Source organism: Cajanus cajan, chromosome 1 (genome assembly GCF_000230855.2).
Source record: "Cajanus cajan strain Asha chromosome 1, NIPB_CcT2T_4, whole genome shotgun sequence".
Classification (NCBI taxonomy): Eukaryota; Viridiplantae; Streptophyta; class Magnoliopsida; order Fabales; family Fabaceae; genus Cajanus; species Cajanus cajan.
In genome coordinates, this window is record NC_138517.1 from 20057851 (window position 1) to 20080512 (window position 22662).

Here is a 22662-nt window from a genome sequence, read left to right on the forward strand (position 1 = left end):
ATTAATTTATAATAAAAAAATATTTATATGCACTCCTACATAATTAATACCAATAGTTATTTATGTGAAAAAATATTTAGAGGTTTTTTTTTACGATTGGATTTTTAGGCATTTTTTTAATTAGAGTATATGAATTTTTTCAAATTTCTTATTTATTTTGATCCATATTTATAATATATATTTCTAACTTATGATAACTTTATTTTTAAATAAATTTTGATATTTAAATTTTATTGATAGAAGAGATGTGATATCTTAAGGAAAAAAAGAATTATAACATCCTCTTTTTTTCTAATAGGAAGAGTACAAATGTATTTTCTTAACTATTAGTATTTCTTTATTGTTGTGTGATAAAATTGATTATTTTAAATTATTTAATTAGAATCTTATTAATAATTTACTATATGATTTTAATATTTTTGTATAACTAATATATGATTTTAAACTTGATATGAAAATATTATGATATAACTATATAAGATTTTAAATTAGTATTTTATTAATGGTTGATAATTAGAAAATAAAACAAGGATAAATACGTTTTTTGAATTTTATATCTTAGATTTAAGATGAATAAGTATATTAATTTAATTAATAATTTATTTAAAATGTTAAAATTTAACTTATAAAAATAATATTTTAAAAGAGAAGGGTTATAAAAACATCGGGATAACTTTTACTAAGTATTACATTGCTCAATAACTTTATATTAAATGTGAATTTTATAAATTCAATTGTTAGATTGAAAGTTTTTTACTCTTAGATCATATATACAAAATTTTATATGAATTCAAGATGATTTGATACTTCATTCTTGTAAAATAAAATTGACGTAATATATACATTTCAAATAAAATATGAGCACTTTGATTACTTTTAAGTTGTTGTTCAATTTTAACAAAAATTGATATAAACATATAAAGTGGTATGAAATTTCAATCTAACGGTTGGATTTACAAAATTCACATTTAATATAAAGTTATTGAGCGGTGTAATACTTAGTAAAAGTTATACTAGTGTTATTATAACCCTTCTCATTTTAAAATATATAAATTATTACTTAAACTTTTAAATTTATAATAAATAATTTAAATTGTATCATAAAAATAATTTTAAATAGAAATAAGTAGGTTGTTAATTATAAAAGTAAGTATATATATATAAATAAAGATTAACTAAATATAATATAATTATTATATATATTATTATATATTTATAACGGTTCGGATACACCAAAATAATAAGGATCCAAAGATAATATAAGTATGAGATTGGATAGTTGAGGATGACTTAAATGAATTAATTTGTACTACTTATACTAACAACATGCATCTTCTTTTCGGTAGCTTATCTCATCAGAACTTCACAATTAAGCGTGCTTAACTTGGAGTAATATAGGGATGGGTGACCTTCTGGAAAGTTTCTAAAAATTGTGTAATTAAGGACAAAACATGTTAAAAAGTTAAGTATTGTGAAATAAAATCCTTAAGAGGCCAAATATGAGTGGTTCGTAGCGATCCAATTTGCGAAGTCTATAAAATTTAATAAAATAAAAAATAAATATTTAGCGACCAATTTATTCGGTCACTGATTTGGTCCCATACACTTTAGCGGCCAAAATCATTGCAACCATTTTGCGACCGAATTAGCAACCAAAAATTTTTTCGTCGCTAAATAACTTAACGACCAGGGTTTTAGCGACCGATTAAATTTGATCGCTAATTCGGTCGCTAAAGTAAATAGAGATCGATTTTAGCAATTTAGCGACCGATTTTGGTGGTCGCTAAATTGCATATTTTTTGTAGTGGTTAAAATTATTTATATATAGAATTAAACAAAGCAATAAACCAAGAAAGATATTACTTTATAAGAAGGATACAATTACATTTTCATTTCATTTGAAAGAATCATTAGTAAAAAGGTAGTATCAAGATCACAAGGATAAAACAACCATCTAATAGTCACAGAACAAGTTGAGTTCCCTGAAGCCTCTCATTGAGCAAATAACATCTATCTAAGCCACCAACATCTAGTTGAGTCACCAACGTCTAGCTGAATAACCAACACCTAGTTGAGCGAGTTGGGGCTTCTCACTTAGTGACCAATCATCTAGCTAAGCAAGTTGAGCCCCTCGAGACTTCTTATTGAGCGTCCATTATCTAGTTGAGCAAGCTGAGCTCCTTGGAGCTTCTCACTAAGTGACCTTGCACATCTCGCTAAGTGAGAATGTGATCTTCTTTCGTGGAAATCACGTCTCCTCAACGACTACAAGTTACCCACATCCAATTTCATGCATAAACACATATACAATCAATAAAATGGCTCTATAGCATGCAATTAACATTTTAAGTCACTCAATTTACATATATCAATCAATAGTTTCACAAGTTCCCTTGTGGTTTCCCATAAGAACCTACAAGAACCTAATATCATATAATTACAACCCAAAACATATAATTGATCATAAATTCTAAGAATTCATGCCACTAATTTTTTATTTTATTTTAATATTCTAATTGTAAATCAAAACACATCCTTCCTAGCTACATGATTAATTTTAGTTAAATATTTTTTTTTTTAATCTGAGTGATTATATTTTAATTGAAGTAAATGGGTCTTCAAGTTTTAAGCTAGTTTTCTCCATCACACTAAGGGGCATTTTGTTAGGGAACAATTTTTTCATATTTGAAAATTATGATTTCTAAAAATTACAAATTTTGATAATTAAATGTTTGAGTATAAATAAAATTTATATGGCTACTCACAAAACTTTTCAAGAATATTTATACAAGTTTCTTGAATATTAGAGATTTTTATGTTTGGTTTAATAGTATTTTTCTCAACATAAAAATATTTTTTTACGGGTTAAATTACAATTTTTGTCGATTTATAATTTTGGTCCCATTCTTTTAAAATAGAGATATTTAGTCCCTCAATTTTTAAAAATATAAAAATTTTGGTTCAATCATCAATTTGATATTTGTTTATCATTAAATATAGATGTTCCTTAATGATTTGTCAACACTTAAGTAATGTGATATTTATTGACGTAATATATGAAGATAAAAATTAAAAAATAACATACAGAAGATCTATAATTGTGTCTATTTTTACAAGTGATCGTATTTATTTTATTAATAAAAATTTATTTGCATTATTTTTTAGCTTTTTATTTCTAAATAGCATGCTACTAAATGTCACATCACTTAAAAATGAGTAAATATTAAAATTGAACGACTAATAGATGTTAATTTGATGAAATGACTAAAATTTCATAATTTTCAAATTAGAAGAACTAAATATCTCTATTTTTAAAATAGATGGTTCACAATTGTGAATTAATTAAAATAGATGAACTAAAAGTGTATAATAGTATTTTTCTGGATATAAAAATATTCTTTATCAAAATAATCTCATTAGATATATTTCTTTATTCAAATTTTATTACAAATATGACATTTAACTTTTTTTATGATCTAATTACTTTTTGAAGATAATAAAAATTATTTACATATATATAAACAATTTTTATATATAATAATCTTTACATTTGATAAAATTTAAACTATTAATAATTTATACTCCCTCCATCTTAAAACAGATTTTATCAGTTATCTTATGTTATTTTATACATACCAAGAAAAGCTAATAAAGAGGTGAAAGAGATTAACAATTATATAAAATTAACCTTATGATTAATATCTTCTTTACTAGAAACGATTCAATATAATAATCACTTTCTAAAAGTTATTATCAAGGGGTATAAATGAAAAAAAGATAATTAATACTATATTGAAAAATTAATATAACACTTATTTTGAGACTTTTTTCTAACATGACACTTATTATGAGATAGAAGTAGTTAAAATTATTTATAGAATTAAACAAAAGAAATAAACCAAGAAAGATATTACTTTATAAGAAGAATAAAATTATATTTTCATTTCATTCAAAAAGAATTAAAACTATTATCAAATATCATTAAATCAAAGAAGAAGAAAAACAGGTTCTAATAATCTTATCAAGCTTAACAAGGTCAAGAAATAGTGAAATACAAAAAAGAAAAAAAAAAAGAGAGAGAGAGAGAAAGAGAATGGGAGAGAGTGACTTACATGGAGCATGTGAGAGAGTACACAATGATGTTATCTCATTCTTAGTATTTGAAAAAATGAAAAATAGAGATTAAATTTTTATATAATTAAAATTTTTCCACTAAATTAATAAAGTTGGATTCTCAACCTCCAAATGAATGATTTTATGAAAAATTAGATAAAAATGATTTTTGAAAAATAATATTCCTTGCAATTATTTTGTTTTTAAATAGATAGAAATATGGGAACCAATATTTCGATCTAATCAATTCTTAGGAAATAAAAAATATTCTAATAGCGAACGCTTCCCAAGTATCCTGCAAGTCGATTTTTTTAAAAAAAATGTAAAATCTCCACTCGACATCTCACTAACTTAACTTAGGAGTAGTTGATTAGGCTTAAGACTAAATGGTCAGTTTGAATATAACCAAATAGCATATTTATCATTTTTCATGAATACAATTCTTAAGTTGTGATCTACAATAAAAGTTGTAGTTACTATGGTAATGGCTACCAACAAATGTGATTGCATCGTAACTACAATGATGCCAATGATAACTGTGACACTCATCTACCTCCAAGAGAGATAATAATTAAAGATACAAATAACTCCTAACTTCTAATTTCATACTCATTAGGTTAAAAGTAATTTAATTCAATAGAAAAATAATAATAACAGATAATGGTAATTCACAACTTAAATGTATTGACTTAAAATCAAGAGAGATAACATAATTCCTAAACTACTCTCAAGTCCCGGTGTCACATTGGCATCAAAGTTTTCACACGCACCTAGATATCTCCCTACTCCTCCAGAAACTGAGGATTCTCACCTGCAAAACATACAAAAACATACCGACAAACAAACAAGGAATGAGAACAATCTCACTTTATAGGGAATAGGCTGCAACCCTCAGTATTACATCCCTCACTACAAGAAAATGACGGTTTTGTGACAGTTATATGGCCTACATTGCGACGGTTAGAACTGCTGCAAAGACGTCATTGCGATGGTTGGTGAACCATCGCAGAAATGTCCGTCACGAGTGCATTTTGCGACGGTTATCGAAACCGTTGGACAAACCGTCGCAAAATTTGAATTGCGACCATTGAAGAAACCGTCGCACTAAGTGCCTCTATATTAACATTGCGACCCTTCCATCAACTATCGCACTAACTGCCTCTATATTAATATTGCGACCCTTGAAGCAATCGTCGCACTAAATGCCTCTATATTAACATTGCGACCCTTCCATCAACTGTCGCACTAACTGCCTCTATATTAACATTGCGACAGTTATTTAAATGACGCTATATTTATTATTTATTTTTTAAAATTAAATTTTATATCATTTTTTAAAATTAATTTATTCTTTAACTGTTGCAATTATTTTCTAAAAATTAATTTATACTTTTAAAAATACATCAGTCGTTATTTATTTTATTTTATAAATATTTTGTATCACAATTTAGTAGAGGTTAATGCATACTTATTAATATTTTATACATATTACAATACAAGTAAACATTAATTAGATTAGAATTTAGGAATTATTATAATAATATATACAACAATCATTTTATATATTTTTTGTTATAATACTTATCTATCTATTATTTTTATTTAAACTGTAATATAATTAGACAAAAATAAATAACATAAGCTAATAATAAAATAAAATAAAATTCATAAACATATAGAGTATTAAATTATGCTTCTCATACAACATTAAACAAATCCAAAGAAAATACACAAGTATGTATTTAAATTTCTTAATTAGACTGCATAAATTAAAAACAAAATATAAACTAAACAGTGGTAGGTGAATCTAAGTCATGGCCTTCAGGAATATGACTCCCTTTAGAGGAAGGCTTTCCATTTACGGGTGATTCCAAGTCAGGTGCCTAGAACAAAAAAAAATAAATAAAAATAAGTAAAAATGAAAATCATACTAGTATTAACATTCATCAAGTATAATATTCAACTTTTCCACCTCTCACTGTGAGTAAAAAATAAGCAGCAACATACACTATAATTCATTAAGCATTATAACAATACCATCAAGCATTATAATTCCAAGGCTTTCAATCAATCCACCATAGACCTCCTCAAAATGCAATACCATAGACTAATAACCCATTAAACATAAGAATACTCAAAATTCTTATAAATATAAGTTAACCATTTCAATGAAGTAGACAAAATTGCAATCATTATCCAGTTATTCTTATTGACACAACAAAATATAACTAACAACAATACAGGTCATTCTATGCTTTCAAATTTTAAAAAAAATAATATTTACTTTACCTCATTTCCCTTAACACGTTGCATAAGAAATGCGATCTGCTCCTTTAAGACATCGACTTCTGCAACTTGTGCCTTGAGTGAGTCAATTTCAGCTTGCATTTGTTCCATCTTTTCATTAGACTGAAAGGAAGTAGTTGATGATGTTGCACGAGAAGAAGATCCAATGATTTGAGATGGCCTAACTCCAAGTCCCATACCACGTACATAGCCAGGATGTTCTTTCCCACAAACTCTCTCAAAAGCTACATTTTCAGAACAATTTTGCATTTCATTTTGCAACTTTTCCTGTAAATAACATTAAACATAATAGCATTTAAACAGTACTAGACCACAAATAATAATGAAGTTCAAATAACAATAAATTTCAAATAACACATTAAGCTTACATGTAACTCTCTATCCTTTTCATTAACAAAATTTCCATCTGGCTTTTTGTGAGAAACTTGATACATTTTTGCTCTACTAAATTCCCGGCCATGTAACAACTCCTAACAATAAGCATCATGTAATGATTAAGAATACAAATTATCAATAAACATATTAGCTAGTTAAAATAAGAAATTGAACCATATATACCAACTCATTCCTTTTCCTTGCAAGAGTTTTAGAGCCTAGTATGTGGGGGATCATTAGCTTTGCACGATTTGCGTCTCGTGCGCGCGGTGGCGGTGGCGGTGGCAGAATGCGTCTCATGGGCGCGGTGGCAGGGTTTCACTTTGCAAATGCTTTTCAAGGGTTTCACTTTCAGAACTTACAGTTTACCCCGCGTCTCCTTTTCAAGGGTTTGAAACTTTTTGAAGGAAATTAAAGTACATTACGACGGTTCTATAAAAATTGCCGCAATATTTACAAAACAATACATTGCGACGATTCTCTTAAAACGGTCGCAATATTTACGAAATAATACATTATGACGGTTCCCCTTAAAACTGTCGCAATATTTATGAAATAATTATTTAATTTATCAAATATCTCTTATTTTTATTAATGACATCATAGAAATATTATTAATGTTATATTTTGATTTATTTCTCTGTGTGATCATACTAACATTTTAATATTTTTAGTTTCTTTTTCTTTTTTAATTGTAATCTTTCAAGAAAATAATATTTTATAATTACTCCTGACTTTATAATTTTTAGTCATGATTTTAAAACTATATAAAGAAAAAAAAATTGTGTAGCTCATGTTAAAGGAAGTATATATAAAATTATTAATAAAATATAAGTTTATTAAGATAATATACATAATACTTCCAAAAAAAATGATGACTTTTGGTCTAGTCTACTATTAAATGTGTTTTTAATTAATTCTAAAATTTTATCAAATTTCACTATAACTTTTGAACAAAATGATATTTAATTTGTATTAAAAATAAGTTTTAAATTTTAAATAGAGGTTATATACATATATATATATATATATATATATATATTATTTTTAAACCTATAATTTATTTTTAAGTTAATATTTCTGAAAAGATAACTAAATTTATCAAATATTCCATATTTAATTAACCATTAAAATAATATTATAAATTATTTATTAGATGCTCAATATTCTCGATTTCATCCACAATTAAGATGTATTATTAATTTCATTAACACATAAAAAATTGTAACATTTTTTTTTTAATTTTTAGTTTTACGGTATTAACATAAAACATTTTTATTCTAAAATAATTTAAAAGATATAAAAATAAAATTAATATAGTATATTAAAGCATTAAATTTTGCGACAGTTATTTGGATCCGTCGCATGAACTGTCGTAATATTGACATATTTTGCGGTAGTTGGAAATAATTGTCGTACAAACGGTCGCAAAATCGAAGCGGCGACAGTTTTGCAATAACCGTCGCAATTTGTCTGTCGCAATTCATCCTTTTCCTTGTAGTGCCTTCACGATAAAAATTATAATAATAATGATTAATACATCAACTTCACAGAATATACAATCACATACACAGTAATGCAATGCGGTTACACATACATCTTAATGCATGGGGTACCTAGTCATCATCATCAAGAATATACAGTTGGTACCTAAGTCCCGAGTTAACCTTAGATTACCAACATAGAAGTGTTCCCGCCAGAAACCAACAGGTTTCCACCAAAACCACAGAATCATGGAAGTATGATGCATGTCACAACTATGCAAATGCTTCTATATTAATACATCATGATCAACATATAATTCATCGTTCACCAACATTCATATTCATCCACATCAAATGTCATTCATCACGATAAAAATCATCATTCATCATGCATATATATATATATATATATATATATATCATATAATCAATCATCAACATCATAATAACCTCATTTAAAACGTCATAAAGAGCCTCCTAACATTCTACGTAGGGCTTGGAAAATCTACGCCTAGTCTAAATTGAAATGGAGAACACCCTAGTCATTTTATGCCCGGCTTCACCAAGCCAAACCTAGCTTCAAGCCGAGATAGAGAGCACCCAGATCTTTTCACGTTTAGCTTCATAAAGCCACACTCGACTTTAAGCCGAGATAGAGAACACCTAGACCTTTTCACCCCAACTTCACAAAGTCACGCCTAGCTTTAAGCCACGACAGAGAGCACCCTAAACATCTCACACCCAACATGGACATTTCCCTGCTCGATGCTAGCATGTCTAGGTAGTGTCTTCATACGCATGAAGGCACATCTAGCTCCGAGCACTCAAGCCCGACGCTGCATGCGATCCAACACCCAAACACACTATCATCGGAATAATAATCTCAAACAAACATCACAATAAACGATCATGCAAAATTTCAAATAGCCAGAACTCGTTTTAGTCCATAAAATTCACCATCCGAGATGAATTCATCCAATTAAACGTCTACGACTCTTACCCCTAAAATTCATCAATTCTTTTCCCTTAGGGTTCTAACTCATTTCTATATAGAGCACTTAATTAATTACTTCAAAAGCATCAGATCATCAAATAAAATTCATATTAGGAATTTACTCAACAAACAACATCAAACAGAACACTTATGGGATTGGGGCCAATCCCTTTAACCATCATACATACATCCAATTCCTAGAGATAAGTGTTCTCACTCCCCCCGTACCTGGAGTGATGCAACATATTAGATCTAAGTCTCTTCCTCCTCTTCAATGATCCCTTCTCCTTGCTCTCCAAATGTGTCCTCTTTAGAGCACAAGAGTGTTAGAGAATGTGAAGATGTCAAAAGTGAACCCTTCTCCACCTCTCTTTTAATAAATAACTACCTATTTCTCTAAAACCCCTTTATTTTTAATTATTTCTAATTCTCCTTTTAATGATTAAATCTATTAAAATAAATAAAATAAAACTGTTAATCATAAAATAAAATAAAGTCATCATTATCTTCCTAATTAATTATTATTAGTTATTAGAAAGAAAGAAAAATCCTAGGGTGTTACAATAACGATGGTGGTTGTTATGATTATCGATGATTGCAGATATGGGTGTTCATGAATTGGATTTTTTAAAAATTCAAACAAAATCGAATCGATCCATTTTATAAAAGTGAATCGATTAACCGATCCATTTTTTACAAAATGGATTGGTTTTTTTTTTAAATATGAATCAATTTTTTTGAAATTAGATCAGTTCGGTGTAATACAATTATCTATTTTTTACTCATATATAGATTGATTTTTCAAAAAGAATCAAACCAAACCAATCCACTTTGTAAAAATTGATCAAATAACTAATTTTGTAAAGTAGATCAATTTAGATTTTTATTTCAAAATAGAACAAATTTTGTAATACGGATCAGATCATTTATAGTTTGATTCGGACCAATTTGAATTTTTCCCTAATTGCATATATGATAAATGCAACATTTTAAACTATTAAGCTGTCCCAAAAAAAATTGAAAAAACAAAGAAGGGCATCACATAGATGAAATTTAGAAGCAAACATAAAAATAATAAAAACTTCCACAAATTGCATAGCACAATATTTATCCTAGTCTATTTAAGCCAATATATTAAGCCACCTCCATTTCCCTTACTAAAATTAACATTTTCTTCTACCATCGTTGTTCGCATTCCAGTATCATTTGAAATTTTCTGTATACATATATCAAGAAAAAAAAAATTTCTTGTTTTCTATGAAATAATTTTGAAGTTTATTATTGTGCCCTTCCCTATTTTGACTCCACAAAACAACTTTTTTTTTTGTTTTTTTATAATTTGTCAGATCATTGTGAGAATAAGGTTATACACCTCCAGTAGCATATTATTTATACATATAAAACTTGTTATCATCGAGGGATTACGACAATAAATATTGAACCAAAATCCTGATGCATCCACCGCCAATAAATATACGTTTGTTCTAAATGTATAAATTAATTAATTAATTAATTAATTAAAAATAAGTATATAATTAGCAAAAGAATAATTAGTTATCTTAAATTGCAAAAACGATCAATAAATAAGAACATTGTTTTAAAAAAATAGATAATAATAAATAAAAAAAACAAAAAAAAAACGGAAGTGAAGGAGTAATTTCTATGACTCCCCATATATATGATTATTTAATAAGAGAAGTTTAGCAATTACACTTCTGCATTACGTGTTACAATGTTCATTACATTCAAATTTTCCTCTTACAACAGTCTCTTGAGGCACTTCATAAGTGCATCTGTTTGCTCAGGCTTCCCAACAGTTACACGAACGTACCCTTTCAGCTCTTTCTTGTCGTAGTGACGAATCATCACACCCATTTGTGCGAGGTCCTCCTATTAACACAAAATTAATATTTCAAGTTGGCAACAAATTTAGTTAACTGCTTTTCGTTATGCCAAAATGTTGCATTAGGAAATTCACAGAAAAAGTTCAAACAAGGCTCTAACGTTTCTCAATAAGACAAATGCAAGCCACACATGCATTCTAGCACATTCTTTGGTGAACTTCATGAGAGTCTTGTTAAATGACCCAAGGGTCACTCCCTATTTAGTAAATACTACGTGAATTTTACCTAATCTTCTGAATAAAAACAGAATTTTGAAGTGAACTAATTGCTTGTATAAGAAACACTGAAGATTGAAGTGGCTAACCCCCACCAATTATACATCTCAACCACAACTCTCCCTCCCCAAGATACGAAATGGAATAAAGGAATGAAGAATCCAAATCTCTAAATTCCAGTTTATGTCAAGTCAACTGAAATTAGAGAAAGCATTTTGTCCTACTTTAAGTTGTTAAACCTAGATAAGAAAGAACAATTTGGAAATTAGCTTGTGTTGAATCCCTTCATCTCTCCTTCATTTTGTTCAAGATGTGACTGTGTTGTCACTATCACACAAAAATTTGGATAAAGCATTGATCAAAAAATAAATGGATAAAGCAACCCCTTTTCATTGCAAAACCTCATGTAGCAAAAGCCTAAGGGTAACAAATAGATCGATTGGATAATTTTTTAGACAAATCATAATGGATCAAATAAAAAATATTCATTAATCACTTTAGATCCATTAAAAATTCACCAAAAATCTAATCCATCTGATCCATTTAAAGAAGAAAAAAAACCATTCAACCCATCTATTAATAATTTTATTATGGATGGTTATCTGATCCATCAATGAAAATAATGTTTTAAAAATTAAATAATTTTTATTTTGAAAATATTTTATTTTTCTCTCCTTTCCTTATAAGTCATTACATTCTTATATAATCTTTTAATATTCACAAAATAATTTTATGTCAAAATAGTCTTTTAAAATTTTAATCCAATAAACATCTCATATTATAATCTAATGAATTTTAAAAAGATAGTAGATGGATTACTAATCATCCATAAAATTAAATAGATAGATTGAATCAAATCCTTTATTTATTTTTATTCTAATGGATGGATCGAATGAATTTACTAGTAGATAGATCTTATAAATGACAGATAAATGAATTGTTTTGCCAGCTGCCAATAACATTAGCAAATTAACTATTCTTCAAACCATGATGATCACATATTTTAATATTATTATCCTAAGGAAATCAGAATGGAAATTTTGGGGAACAGGAAATATGTCTGTAAAATCATCCCAAAAACATTTATAACAAAATAAAGAAATAAAGAAAAATATGTTAAGCATGAAGATATGGAAAGAAAAGTACCTTTAGCTTCTTTGCATCCTTTCCAGATGTAACCTCACAAAGAATGAAATTAGAATGGCTTGGAAATGGCCGAAGGAATGGAACTTCCTTCAAAAGGTCAAAAAGCCTCCCTCTTTCTTTGAGCAAAGCATTTTTTACATTCTGTATGTTAAGACTGACACATTAGCTTTCACTTGTGTTGAGAGTAATAGCTGGTAATAAATGAGTAAAACATGCAAGAGTACTTTAGTTTTTGCATATCCAGTAAATGCTCCTGGTATTCGCCTATATGTGACAGTGCTTGACCCAATTGTGTTATGGACTATAAATCTCATATAGCAATTTTCAATAACTGTAATGCCCTATTGAATAACCAAGTAACATACATGTGCCATATGCAAAAGTACAGAAGAAAAACCTCTAGATAGGTAGGATTTTGCAATGCTGCACATGCAGAAACTTCAGCAGCAACAGATACATTATATGGCTGCTTTGCTCTCCAAAGATACTCAATTAAACTCAAAGGAAAAGCTCCATATCCCACTCTAAGTCCAGCTAAACCTGAGATAGTTTGAAAATTTTAAGAATTTAATTATTACATTCGGACAAGGAACTCCAATCTCAAGTTAGGCAATAGCTAATAACATGTATGACAAATCAGCGACAGGGTTTTGTACATATTAATTCAACAAATATATGAAACAGCAGTATCTAATCCATAAATTGAAAATTTTATAAATAAATTTGATTTTGTAATTTGTAGAGAGAAGTGCTGTTAGTACTCAGTTTCAATAGTAAGAATTGGGGTTTACAGAACAATTACTAACTCAGTCATTCAGATCCATCATAAACATTCTGCTTCCCATTCCAATCCTATATCCTACGTAGATTAAATATATAACTTTTTTGGCTCTTGGCCACTCCAACCAATGTCATAATGAGCTTCTGTCCAATGTTCTATGATTTCAGGATCAATTAACTGATGTTTTAGATAATCTCCATCTGAGTTTCTATCTGGTTCCAATCTCCTCTGCTGTTCATTTTTCCAGCGTGCTTCAAATAGTTTTCAACCACTGTTGCCAGTCCTCCACTACAATCTCATCATCATGACAAGTCAAACCTCTGTTTTGCCATCTGTTATTTTTCAACATCTTTTGCCACTGTTCACAAGTGGTTGTCAGCTTTTCCAGTTATCTTTCCAACCATCATCTGCCAGATCTAGACAGTCATCTCAAAGACCAGCAATGCCCCACCAGACCCAGTCCAAGAGGAGTTCACACAGACAAGAACCCGCTGTCAGTATTTGCAATGCATGGCAGTATATCTAGACCATTCTTCAGTCGATCTCACCATTTTGTGCTGCCCTCCCATCACAGATCTGCACATGGATTGTCAGTTTCTGCATCATGACCCCATTTCTCAAGATTTTTGCCAGAGTTTGGTAACCTTATATTCTCTTTCGTTGATCTCTACTCAAATCTTCCCTCTTTGTTTCAAATCATGCTATGTGGGATAGCAGAGGAATCATCCTAGCCCCATGACATTCCCAGAGAAATCAGCCTGGCCTCATGGTGTTCCTACTTCCAAGAGAAATCATCCTGGCTCTGCAGCTTCTGCAGCAAATCATCTTGATCCCGCCATTCTACAATTGCAAAGTATTTGTTTGACTTTCTTTTCTTAAATAGTATGTGTAACAAGCTTAAAGCTTGGGAGGCTTTGGCTTTGGCTTGAGGAGGAATATTAGAATATATGAAAATATCTTATACCTTAAATTATCGATTAGGATTCTTTAGGATTCTTTAGGATTATAAAGCTTAGGAGGCTTTGGCTTTTCCTTATCTCATGATTTTTGTTTCCCTAATTAGCTAGGATTATAATTAATATAAATAAGGGTAGAGGTCTTAGTTATACGAATATATCAACACATTATAATACATCTCAGTTAATATTAATTTTGTGTTTCGTTTCCTTTCATCTCTCTCCCTCCCTTTATACTTAAAAACTCCATAATTTCCACAATCATCAAACATCCCCATTTGTTACTTCTTGGTGCTTGCTAGGTCAAAATATATTGATGTTCAACTGTTCAAGTCAATTAATTATTATAGTTATACACTCTTAAACACTTGTATTCAGCTTAAAATTGAATTACCATTGTTGTTGAATAGCGGCTATACCAGTACTATAACACTATTGCAATGCAAATCATGATGATCCACAACTGTGACGGCATTACAGTGTGGCTTCCACGAAAACTGCAATCACAGTCGCAATGGGTGTTGTGGGTCCAACTGAAATCACTATTATGATTCATTGACCCAATATTCTAAAACAGCATGATATTGATATATGTCTTGCCAATCAATTTTAAACTCAGTTTGTACCCTTTCATCCCCTAGCAAATAAAACTCACTCCCACATATTCATTCAGTTTAAGCCAAGTTTAACTAAAACCACCAGGCTCTAATCCTTTTCATAATTCTCCTTAATAAAAGAGACTGTGAAGTAGGAATGGTAATAAGTCAGACCTTAAATAGGAGTCGATGGACTGACCATTTTAAAGTTGACCTATTTAATAAAAAGGTCAAATTAACTTTTGAAAACGTATATTTATTTAAAAACGTTGAACTTAGACTTATAAAAAAATTTGTGAGACCTGATAGGTCAATTTATTTATCTATATGATATAATAAAAAATCGTACATATATATATACACACACACATATATATATACACCATTATTAATAATATAATTAAATATATAAATTTGTAATACAAAAAATTCAAATTATCAATATTTTTTACACTTCTACTACACTTAAACGTTTTAAGTTCCTTATTTGTACAAAATTAATATATCGAAAATAAAAACTCTAGTAGTTACATCTTCGTCTACATTTTTCCCTTCATCTTCATAGTAGATTATTTAGATGTGATATAAGAAATATTTAGATTTTTTTTAATAAGATTATCTTCTTCATTACAGTCTATACATGAATGTATGTTAGTGTACATGGATATGCATGAATTGTTTTTCAATTAGTTTTTTATTTTTTATTTTAAATTCTAAATTTTAATAATAATAGAGTAAACTATTTTTTTATCAAATTAAAAAAGACTTATCATGCAAATTAAACAAAAACTTGCAAGTGTAATTAAAAATTTAATTGTTGACTTATTTAACATTGTTAATGCATAAGACTTTTAAATAGACTAATTGCAAAATAGGCTAATAGGTCATATCAGACATTAAAAAAGTAAAGTCAGGCCTATTAAAAAAAGTCTATGATAGATAATATGCAAGACTTAGACTTTAATTTTATAGAACAGGCCTGACCTATATATTCCAAACCTACCCTAACTTGGCCTATTGTCATCCTTACAATGGAGAGATTATACTGCATGCCATAAAATAAAGATGAATACAATAATCTCAAATTCTCTTCTAAAATGCATGTATTGGCATGCAAACGAGAAGCCTAAAAAACATAAATCTATTAGAGTTTGATCAAAACTTGGAACAACTCAAAAAATATTATCATAAGAGATCAACATGAATTCTCGGTTCATATTCAAGTTTACTTGTGCAACAAGGAAAAAAAAAAAGTATAAGCATACCAGCTCGTTTGCTAAATGTCCGAAGAACAATCAAATTCTCATGTTTCTTCACCCAAGTCATTCTTGATTCAATTGCTGAAAACTCGATGTATGCTTCATCCAATATCACCAGTATGGGAAGCTCAAGTATCTTTAAGAGAACTTCATCATCAATTATACTGTCGTAAAATTGTTCAAACAATATATAATAGATCAAAAGCCAACGGAAAGCAAACTCAAACTCTCAGCATATTAATAATATTATTTTTTGATGGCAAACTGGGCCTAAGCCCCAACAAGAACTAAAATAAAACCCACGAGAGAAGCAAGCTGATGATACATCAGCTAGAACCTCCAAAGACAAAAAGGGAGGAACCCAAACAAAGATAACAAGATCAGAAATACCTAAACAATATTTAGCCAACCTATCAGCCACTTGGCTGGCTTCTCGAAGAACTTGCCCCAACCTATCAGCATATCAATAATATAACAACCATCTCCAGCCTTGCTAAATCCTGACTTAGGATTGTTAATGAAAAAGAAATATCAAAAGATTACCTTCATTGTGGAACAATTTCTGAGAAGACACTATAATATTGTGCACTATAATACTAGGAAAGCAGCACTAGTTTCATATATCTGGAATCATAATCCACCAAAATATTAATGATTGTATTTCTAGTGTATATCAGCTAGCAAAGTAGCAAACCAATCTTTAACTGTATTGTGACTGAACAAACACAATTAAAATCAAAAAGAAAAAAGTGCACAAGGAACTCCTGTTTTAAAGAGGATGATTTGAGGAAGAACAAATTAGTAGAAAAAGAAAACACTATTACCATACAAATCCAGGCAACTAATTTTCTAACAATTCACTCTAAAGAAAGAAAGGATAGTTGACAGTTACCTTCCATCTGGATTATTTGGAGATGTTAAAAATATGCATTTGGGCTTCTCTTGTTTAACAACTTCAACAATTTCTTCTACATTCAAGCTGAAGTCCGGCCTCCTTGGAACTACAGTTTAAATAATGCAGATGGTTATGCACATCTGATGTGGCATAATAAGAAAACTCCAAAACACAGTAAGAAAATCAAAGAGTACAGAGAAGACGAGCAATAATTAAAAAAAAAAAAGTAAAAGAATGAAATCCAAGATCATTTTAGTTGACGAGTCTAACAAAACAACAATGTATCTATTATCATCACAAGATATGGGTCAAAACACTATAGTAAAAATGCTTAATCCGTTTAGGGCCTTATGCTTTTCATTTGACAAGTATAAAAAGACATCATAGGAACAATATTATCTGACACATCTCAAAAGCTAAAGATCTATAATCAATTTCATGAGAAAACCCTTCACAATCTAAGGTTTAATCAGTTTTTAGATATCTGTTTCTCATCTTACAAGCATAAAAATTCTATATCTTTTTAAGAAGTTAAATTTAAAAGCTATATTTAGGTAATGTTATACTTACCTTTGATAACAAGTGCTCCATTAACTGCAGCATCAAATTCATACATTGTGAAGGTCGGAGGGCAGTCCACAATCTTGTCTCCAGGATCAAGTACACAACTGTAGTATATATATGAGAAGCATGTACAATGAGTGATGGCCATAGCTATGATGAAAATTAGCATGAAGAGAAAACGAATTTGAAGCTTATATAAAATAGAAAAGGTACTGGTTCTAACCGCATTATCAAATCAATAAGCTCATCTGCACCACATCCTGCAAGAATATATTCAGCTTCAAGGCCTGAATCTTGGGCAAGAGCTGCACGCAAGCTGCGGCTTTCTGGATCAGGATAGACATATGGAAATTGTATTGAACCTAGGGCTTCCATGACCTGCCCAACCTCTAATAATCAACTCAAGAGTAATAAAGGATGTAACATTCAGCAAGATCCCAACATGCAATTGAACAGAGCTTTGGAAAGATTTACAAACTTAAAAATTGAACAACAACATTACAATCTCCTTGTCATTGTTAAACATCATATTACCAGATAATTATTTTCCATTTTTACTCAATAGTAATGAAAATATAGACATCAAAAATCAAATAAGAACTTGCCTCTGGAGGGGGACCATAAGGATTTTCATTAGCATCTAGCTTGACAATATCCTCAGGCTTACGTCCAAGACGAGCTGATAAAACCTGCAGCAGAAAGTCTCTTCTTTTGTTACTAACTTGCATTGTGGCAGAACAATTTTCCCCACTAATCTAACCACAGACAAGTGCTGCGGCCTGGGGTGCATGTCAAATGTTATAAAAGTTAGCATCGAATACCAAACAATCATATGATAGGCAGAGAGACAGTATCACAGTAAAAAAAATTGTCATATGTGTGCAGTGTGTATGCAAGAAACCAACCAATCACAGAGTAGAAACACTATTTTATAAAGAAAAAATACTCTGTCCCAAATTGACTGTAGTTTTAAGAGCATCTCCAACGGTACTTCTTAGAAGTTACTTATTAAGGATCTTATTTTACTTTAAATGAGATCCATCATGCCACATCATTCTTAAGCAACTTACACTATAATTTTGCAAATTTTGTTCCAATGGTGGAATCTTATGAGTAACCCGCACTTTTATAATTTTTTTATTTAAACATTACTTTTCGACAACTTAAAAAATTAATGTAATTATTATATAAATATTAATTTAATTAAACATAATAAATAATATTCTTTTTATTTGTGGGAGTAACTTGTGTTCTAAGCAATGTTGCTTATTTAAGATTTAAGGGTTGTTGCCTATTTTTAAGCAATTTCCTGTACCACTCCAATGGGAGTTGCTAATAAGCATCTTTACTTATTAATAAAATACACCACAAGCACTCTGCATTGGAGATGCTCTAACATTTGAAAAATGTCCTAAAATAGTTTATGTCCTCACTTTCCAATGTAATATTAATTACTTTTTTCTTTCTAATTTCTTCCTTCATAAATTATTCAACCATCACAAATAAAAGTAAAGTATTGAATTTATTGAGAAATTGGAGCTATTTTAGTCAAATCCTATAAAAAAGTGATACACTTACTGTTGTTGACTTGTTAATTAGAAACCTTAAACTGCAATCATGGTGGGACAGAGAGTGTAGAAAAAACCAAGATCCAAGAAATGAAGAAATAAACATGTATCTATGCTTCAAGACAAGAGCTAAGCTAATAGTAGATGAGGAACACATAACAAGACCAAATTCTTAAAAAGAAAACTCAAATATTGCCCAGAATACTTCAAGAAAAGCAAACATTGTTGGAGTAATCACAAAGAGGCAACAACATCAAAAGGAGCTGACTTTTGATGACACAAACCTCAAAAGGCAAAATGGGCTGATAAGGAGCCAACTTCCTCAGATGCTCTCTGATGAAGGAGTCACCTGTCACTTTCACAGGACCATTGTTGACTTGCTCCACAGGAATGGTGGAAGCCATGGCTACAAACTTCCTCTGATTCCCCTCAAATGAACAAATGGGTCTGGGTGCCAACCCCACTTGTTGTTTCAGATTGGTGTTGGACTTGACCCAGTACAAAGCAGAAGAGTTGCAAAAATCAATCACACCCATTAATACCTGCATTTAGATAAATTTTAAAAAATCAAAATTTCTGAAATTGAATAGCATTTCACACAAATTGGAAGAGAGAGAGAGAGAGAGAGAGAAAAGAACATGATGTGAATGTCACAGAAACAAAGGGGAGAAGAGAGAAATACGAGGTTATGGAAAGGGGCAAGTGTACCCTGCACGAACTTGGCACAGGTTGCTGAAGCCGGCAACAACTGAGAATCGAAACTGTAATTTTATTTTTGAAACATATAATTTATGAAGGCGTAATCGAAAACCCTACAGATACACACAGTGGTGAAAGAAAGAAGAAAACAAAAAGTTTAAATTAAATATTCATTTGCTTATGTAATTTTATAAACTTTATATTTTTAATTCTTCTGGGTAAAACATTTTATTTAGTGCGTGTTATTGATGTTATTTTATAATTTCATTTTTTTATTAGAACAAGAATAAAAAATAGTTTTATTTAAAAATTCAAATAAAATATTTTAATTATAAGGATTAAAAAATAAAATGTGTGAAAATATAAAAATTAAATAAATATCAAAAAGAAATGAAGTAGATATTTAAAAAATAAATTTTATTTTAACTATATCATTAATATAAAACATTGCATACTTTTCATAAACAACTAAGGATACTTTCCTTAAACAACTAAGGAGACAGAAATGGAACTTGAAAACATAAGATTAATTTTATATTTTATATTTTAAAACGAAATAGATTTTATAATCACTAAATTAAGAGGCTTCATTAAAAATATTATACATTTTATTTATAGTTAATTCTCACTCAGAATTCTTACCTATTTAGATATGAACTTTTCTCACTTCTTACTAAAAGAATATTTGTTTTAAGATATGATAGAATTCTCAAAAATCTCACTTCTAAAAATATGAATAATGTTATTTTTGTAAATACGATTGATATATTTATTAATTTAAAATAATTTATTTAATTAAAAATAGAATATAAGATTTTTGAAATAAAAATGAAAAGTATGTTAAATATAAAAGTTTTATATTTTAAAAATAAAATACATCTAAGAATGTATTTTTATAATCTTCTATCGAATATAAGAATAAATATATTCTAGAAATCGAGATTAGAAAAGGTATTATTTAAAAAAAATGGTAAAATAAAAACTCCTCCTATTGACTTCACTCTTACAAAAAAAACCTTGTTGTCACAGTTGGGTTTTATATGATATTTATCGTGGAAAGACAAAAAATAAAACGTAACGAAACAAGAAAACAAATTCTTAAAAATCAAATATAACAAGTGACTCGGAACAGTGAAAGAGAAAAGAATTAACAAAAGAGGCTTTGTCCTTTCGAAATTCGGTAAGGCCAGAGGATGGTCTAATGCGATATTTTCGAAAAGTAACATTTTAGCTTTTAATGTAAAACTAGTATTTTAAATGGTACAATAAAAATATTTTTTATTGAGTACAATAAATAGATATTTTTTATATGATTATAATTTATAACAAAAAATACTTTTAAGTATATTAATTATATCATAATTAAAATTCACAATTAATAAATAATTTAAAATTTAAATCATATTTTAGATTTACAATAACAATTTATATTGTAATATAAATTTTTTAATTATTGATAATTCTTAAAAATATTAAAATTAAATATAAAACTAAAAAAAATCAAAAAGAAATGAGAGACAGGAAAAAAATTTCTAAAAATGATTTTATTGAAAAAAAAATCAATTAAAAATACTCTCATGTTTGTCATATAACCAATGTAACCTACTTCATTAATCCATCATAAAAAAAAAATTATACTATTTTTTTATTCTTTACACACATGCATAAGCTAATCCAGTTAATGTAATGAATAATATAAGAATTTCCTACTAATATTTTTCTTAGTGCCAATAAAGGTTTCCTAAGTCACTCGCAACAAATACTACAATATCATTTTTATCATCGAAATCACTAAAAATATCATAATACTCAATATTACAAGCATAGTCAGAAATAATAATAGGTAAATTTTATAGTATCTGTCTTCATATTCATATTTAGAAATAATGTATGTATTTTTTTTTTCGTTCCTAAAGTATCTACAGTCGATAGCAATGATTAATCTCCTCGCTACGTTGGAGGCACCTCAAAGAGTAAGAAATAATGTATGTATCTAATTCAAATTTATGTGGATAATAATTTTAATCATTATATTTATAGTCGTTGGGTACTTATGTAATCATACTTGCACTCACGACTCGCATTTTACTTATATATAAAGTAAATAAATTAATAAAGAGGTAACATTTTACACAAACATAATATTAATTTATCAAGTTTTTAATATTATAAAAATTTAACATAACAATTCTTATAAATAAATATTACAAACCATTTAATTCTTGTAAATAAATTTTAAAAAATCAATATAATAAAAGTTGTAATTAAACTTCTAACATCATGATCTATGAAAAAAAAGTATACATAAATTGGTTAGGTCAAATTATATACTATAAATTTCAAAAAACAAATATGTAGACATTTAACCTCATCATCAGAATCAACTTCTTCATATGTTTGCAAAAAATTGTCTTCCATGCCTATATATTGTTTTTATCCAGTAATACTAATATAAACTACATGAAAATAAAATAAATGAATAGACAATTCAAATTAATAATTAAAACAAACAATAAAAAATAAAACAAATTTTTTAAATAAATAAAGTTTATTTATTTATTACCTTGTTATTTGTGTTTCAACCAACTTTGTGCACACATATAAGTACCTCCAAAGTAAATTTGGAGCCTAGAACAATGAGGACTCAAAAATCTACCTCATGTCCTAAATGCAAATTTTGAAGCTACGATTAAAATTGGGGTTGTCAAAACATCCTTAACAATTTTTTACAAAATTGGATACTTGATTTCATTTGATTTCCACCATCTAAGAATGTCAAAAATAGTACTCTTAGACAAAACTTTTT

The 22662-nt window shown here is 28.6% G+C and overlaps 2 protein-coding genes across 3 annotated transcripts; both read right to left on the bottom strand.

Annotated features, from left to right (window-relative positions):
* Positions 1-5900: 5900 nt before the first annotated feature.
* LOC114916204 (uncharacterized) lies at positions 5901-7095 on the bottom strand. Its single transcript, XM_029272498.2, has 4 exons — positions 6979-7095; positions 6789-6890; positions 6403-6687; positions 5901-5996 (listed from the first exon to the last, which is right to left on the bottom strand). The coding sequence occupies exons 1-4, from the start codon at positions 7093-7095 to the stop codon at positions 5901-5903; spliced, it is 600 nt and encodes a 199-aa protein (XP_029128331.2).
* A 3820-nt stretch (positions 7096-10915) lies between these two features.
* LOC109804373 (histidinol-phosphate aminotransferase, chloroplastic) lies at positions 10916-20014 on the bottom strand. 2 transcript variants are annotated; one of them, XM_020366189.3, is made up of 10 exons: positions 19866-20014; positions 19442-19699; positions 18195-18278; positions 17813-17967; positions 17596-17693; positions 17023-17131; positions 16137-16294; positions 12936-13078; positions 12539-12679; positions 10916-11163 (listed from the first exon to the last, which is right to left on the bottom strand). In XM_020366189.3, exons 2-10 carry the CDS (start codon positions 19691-19693, stop codon positions 11032-11034), a joined length of 1272 nt encoding a protein of 423 aa, XP_020221778.1. In that variant the 5' UTR covers positions 19694-19699; positions 19866-20014; the 3' UTR covers positions 10916-11031. The 2 variants fall into 2 exon arrangements, with proteins under 2 accessions (XP_020221778.1, XP_020221777.1); XM_020366188.3 differs by having other exon boundaries at positions 19840-19993.
* Positions 20015-22662: the final 2648 nt, after the last annotated feature.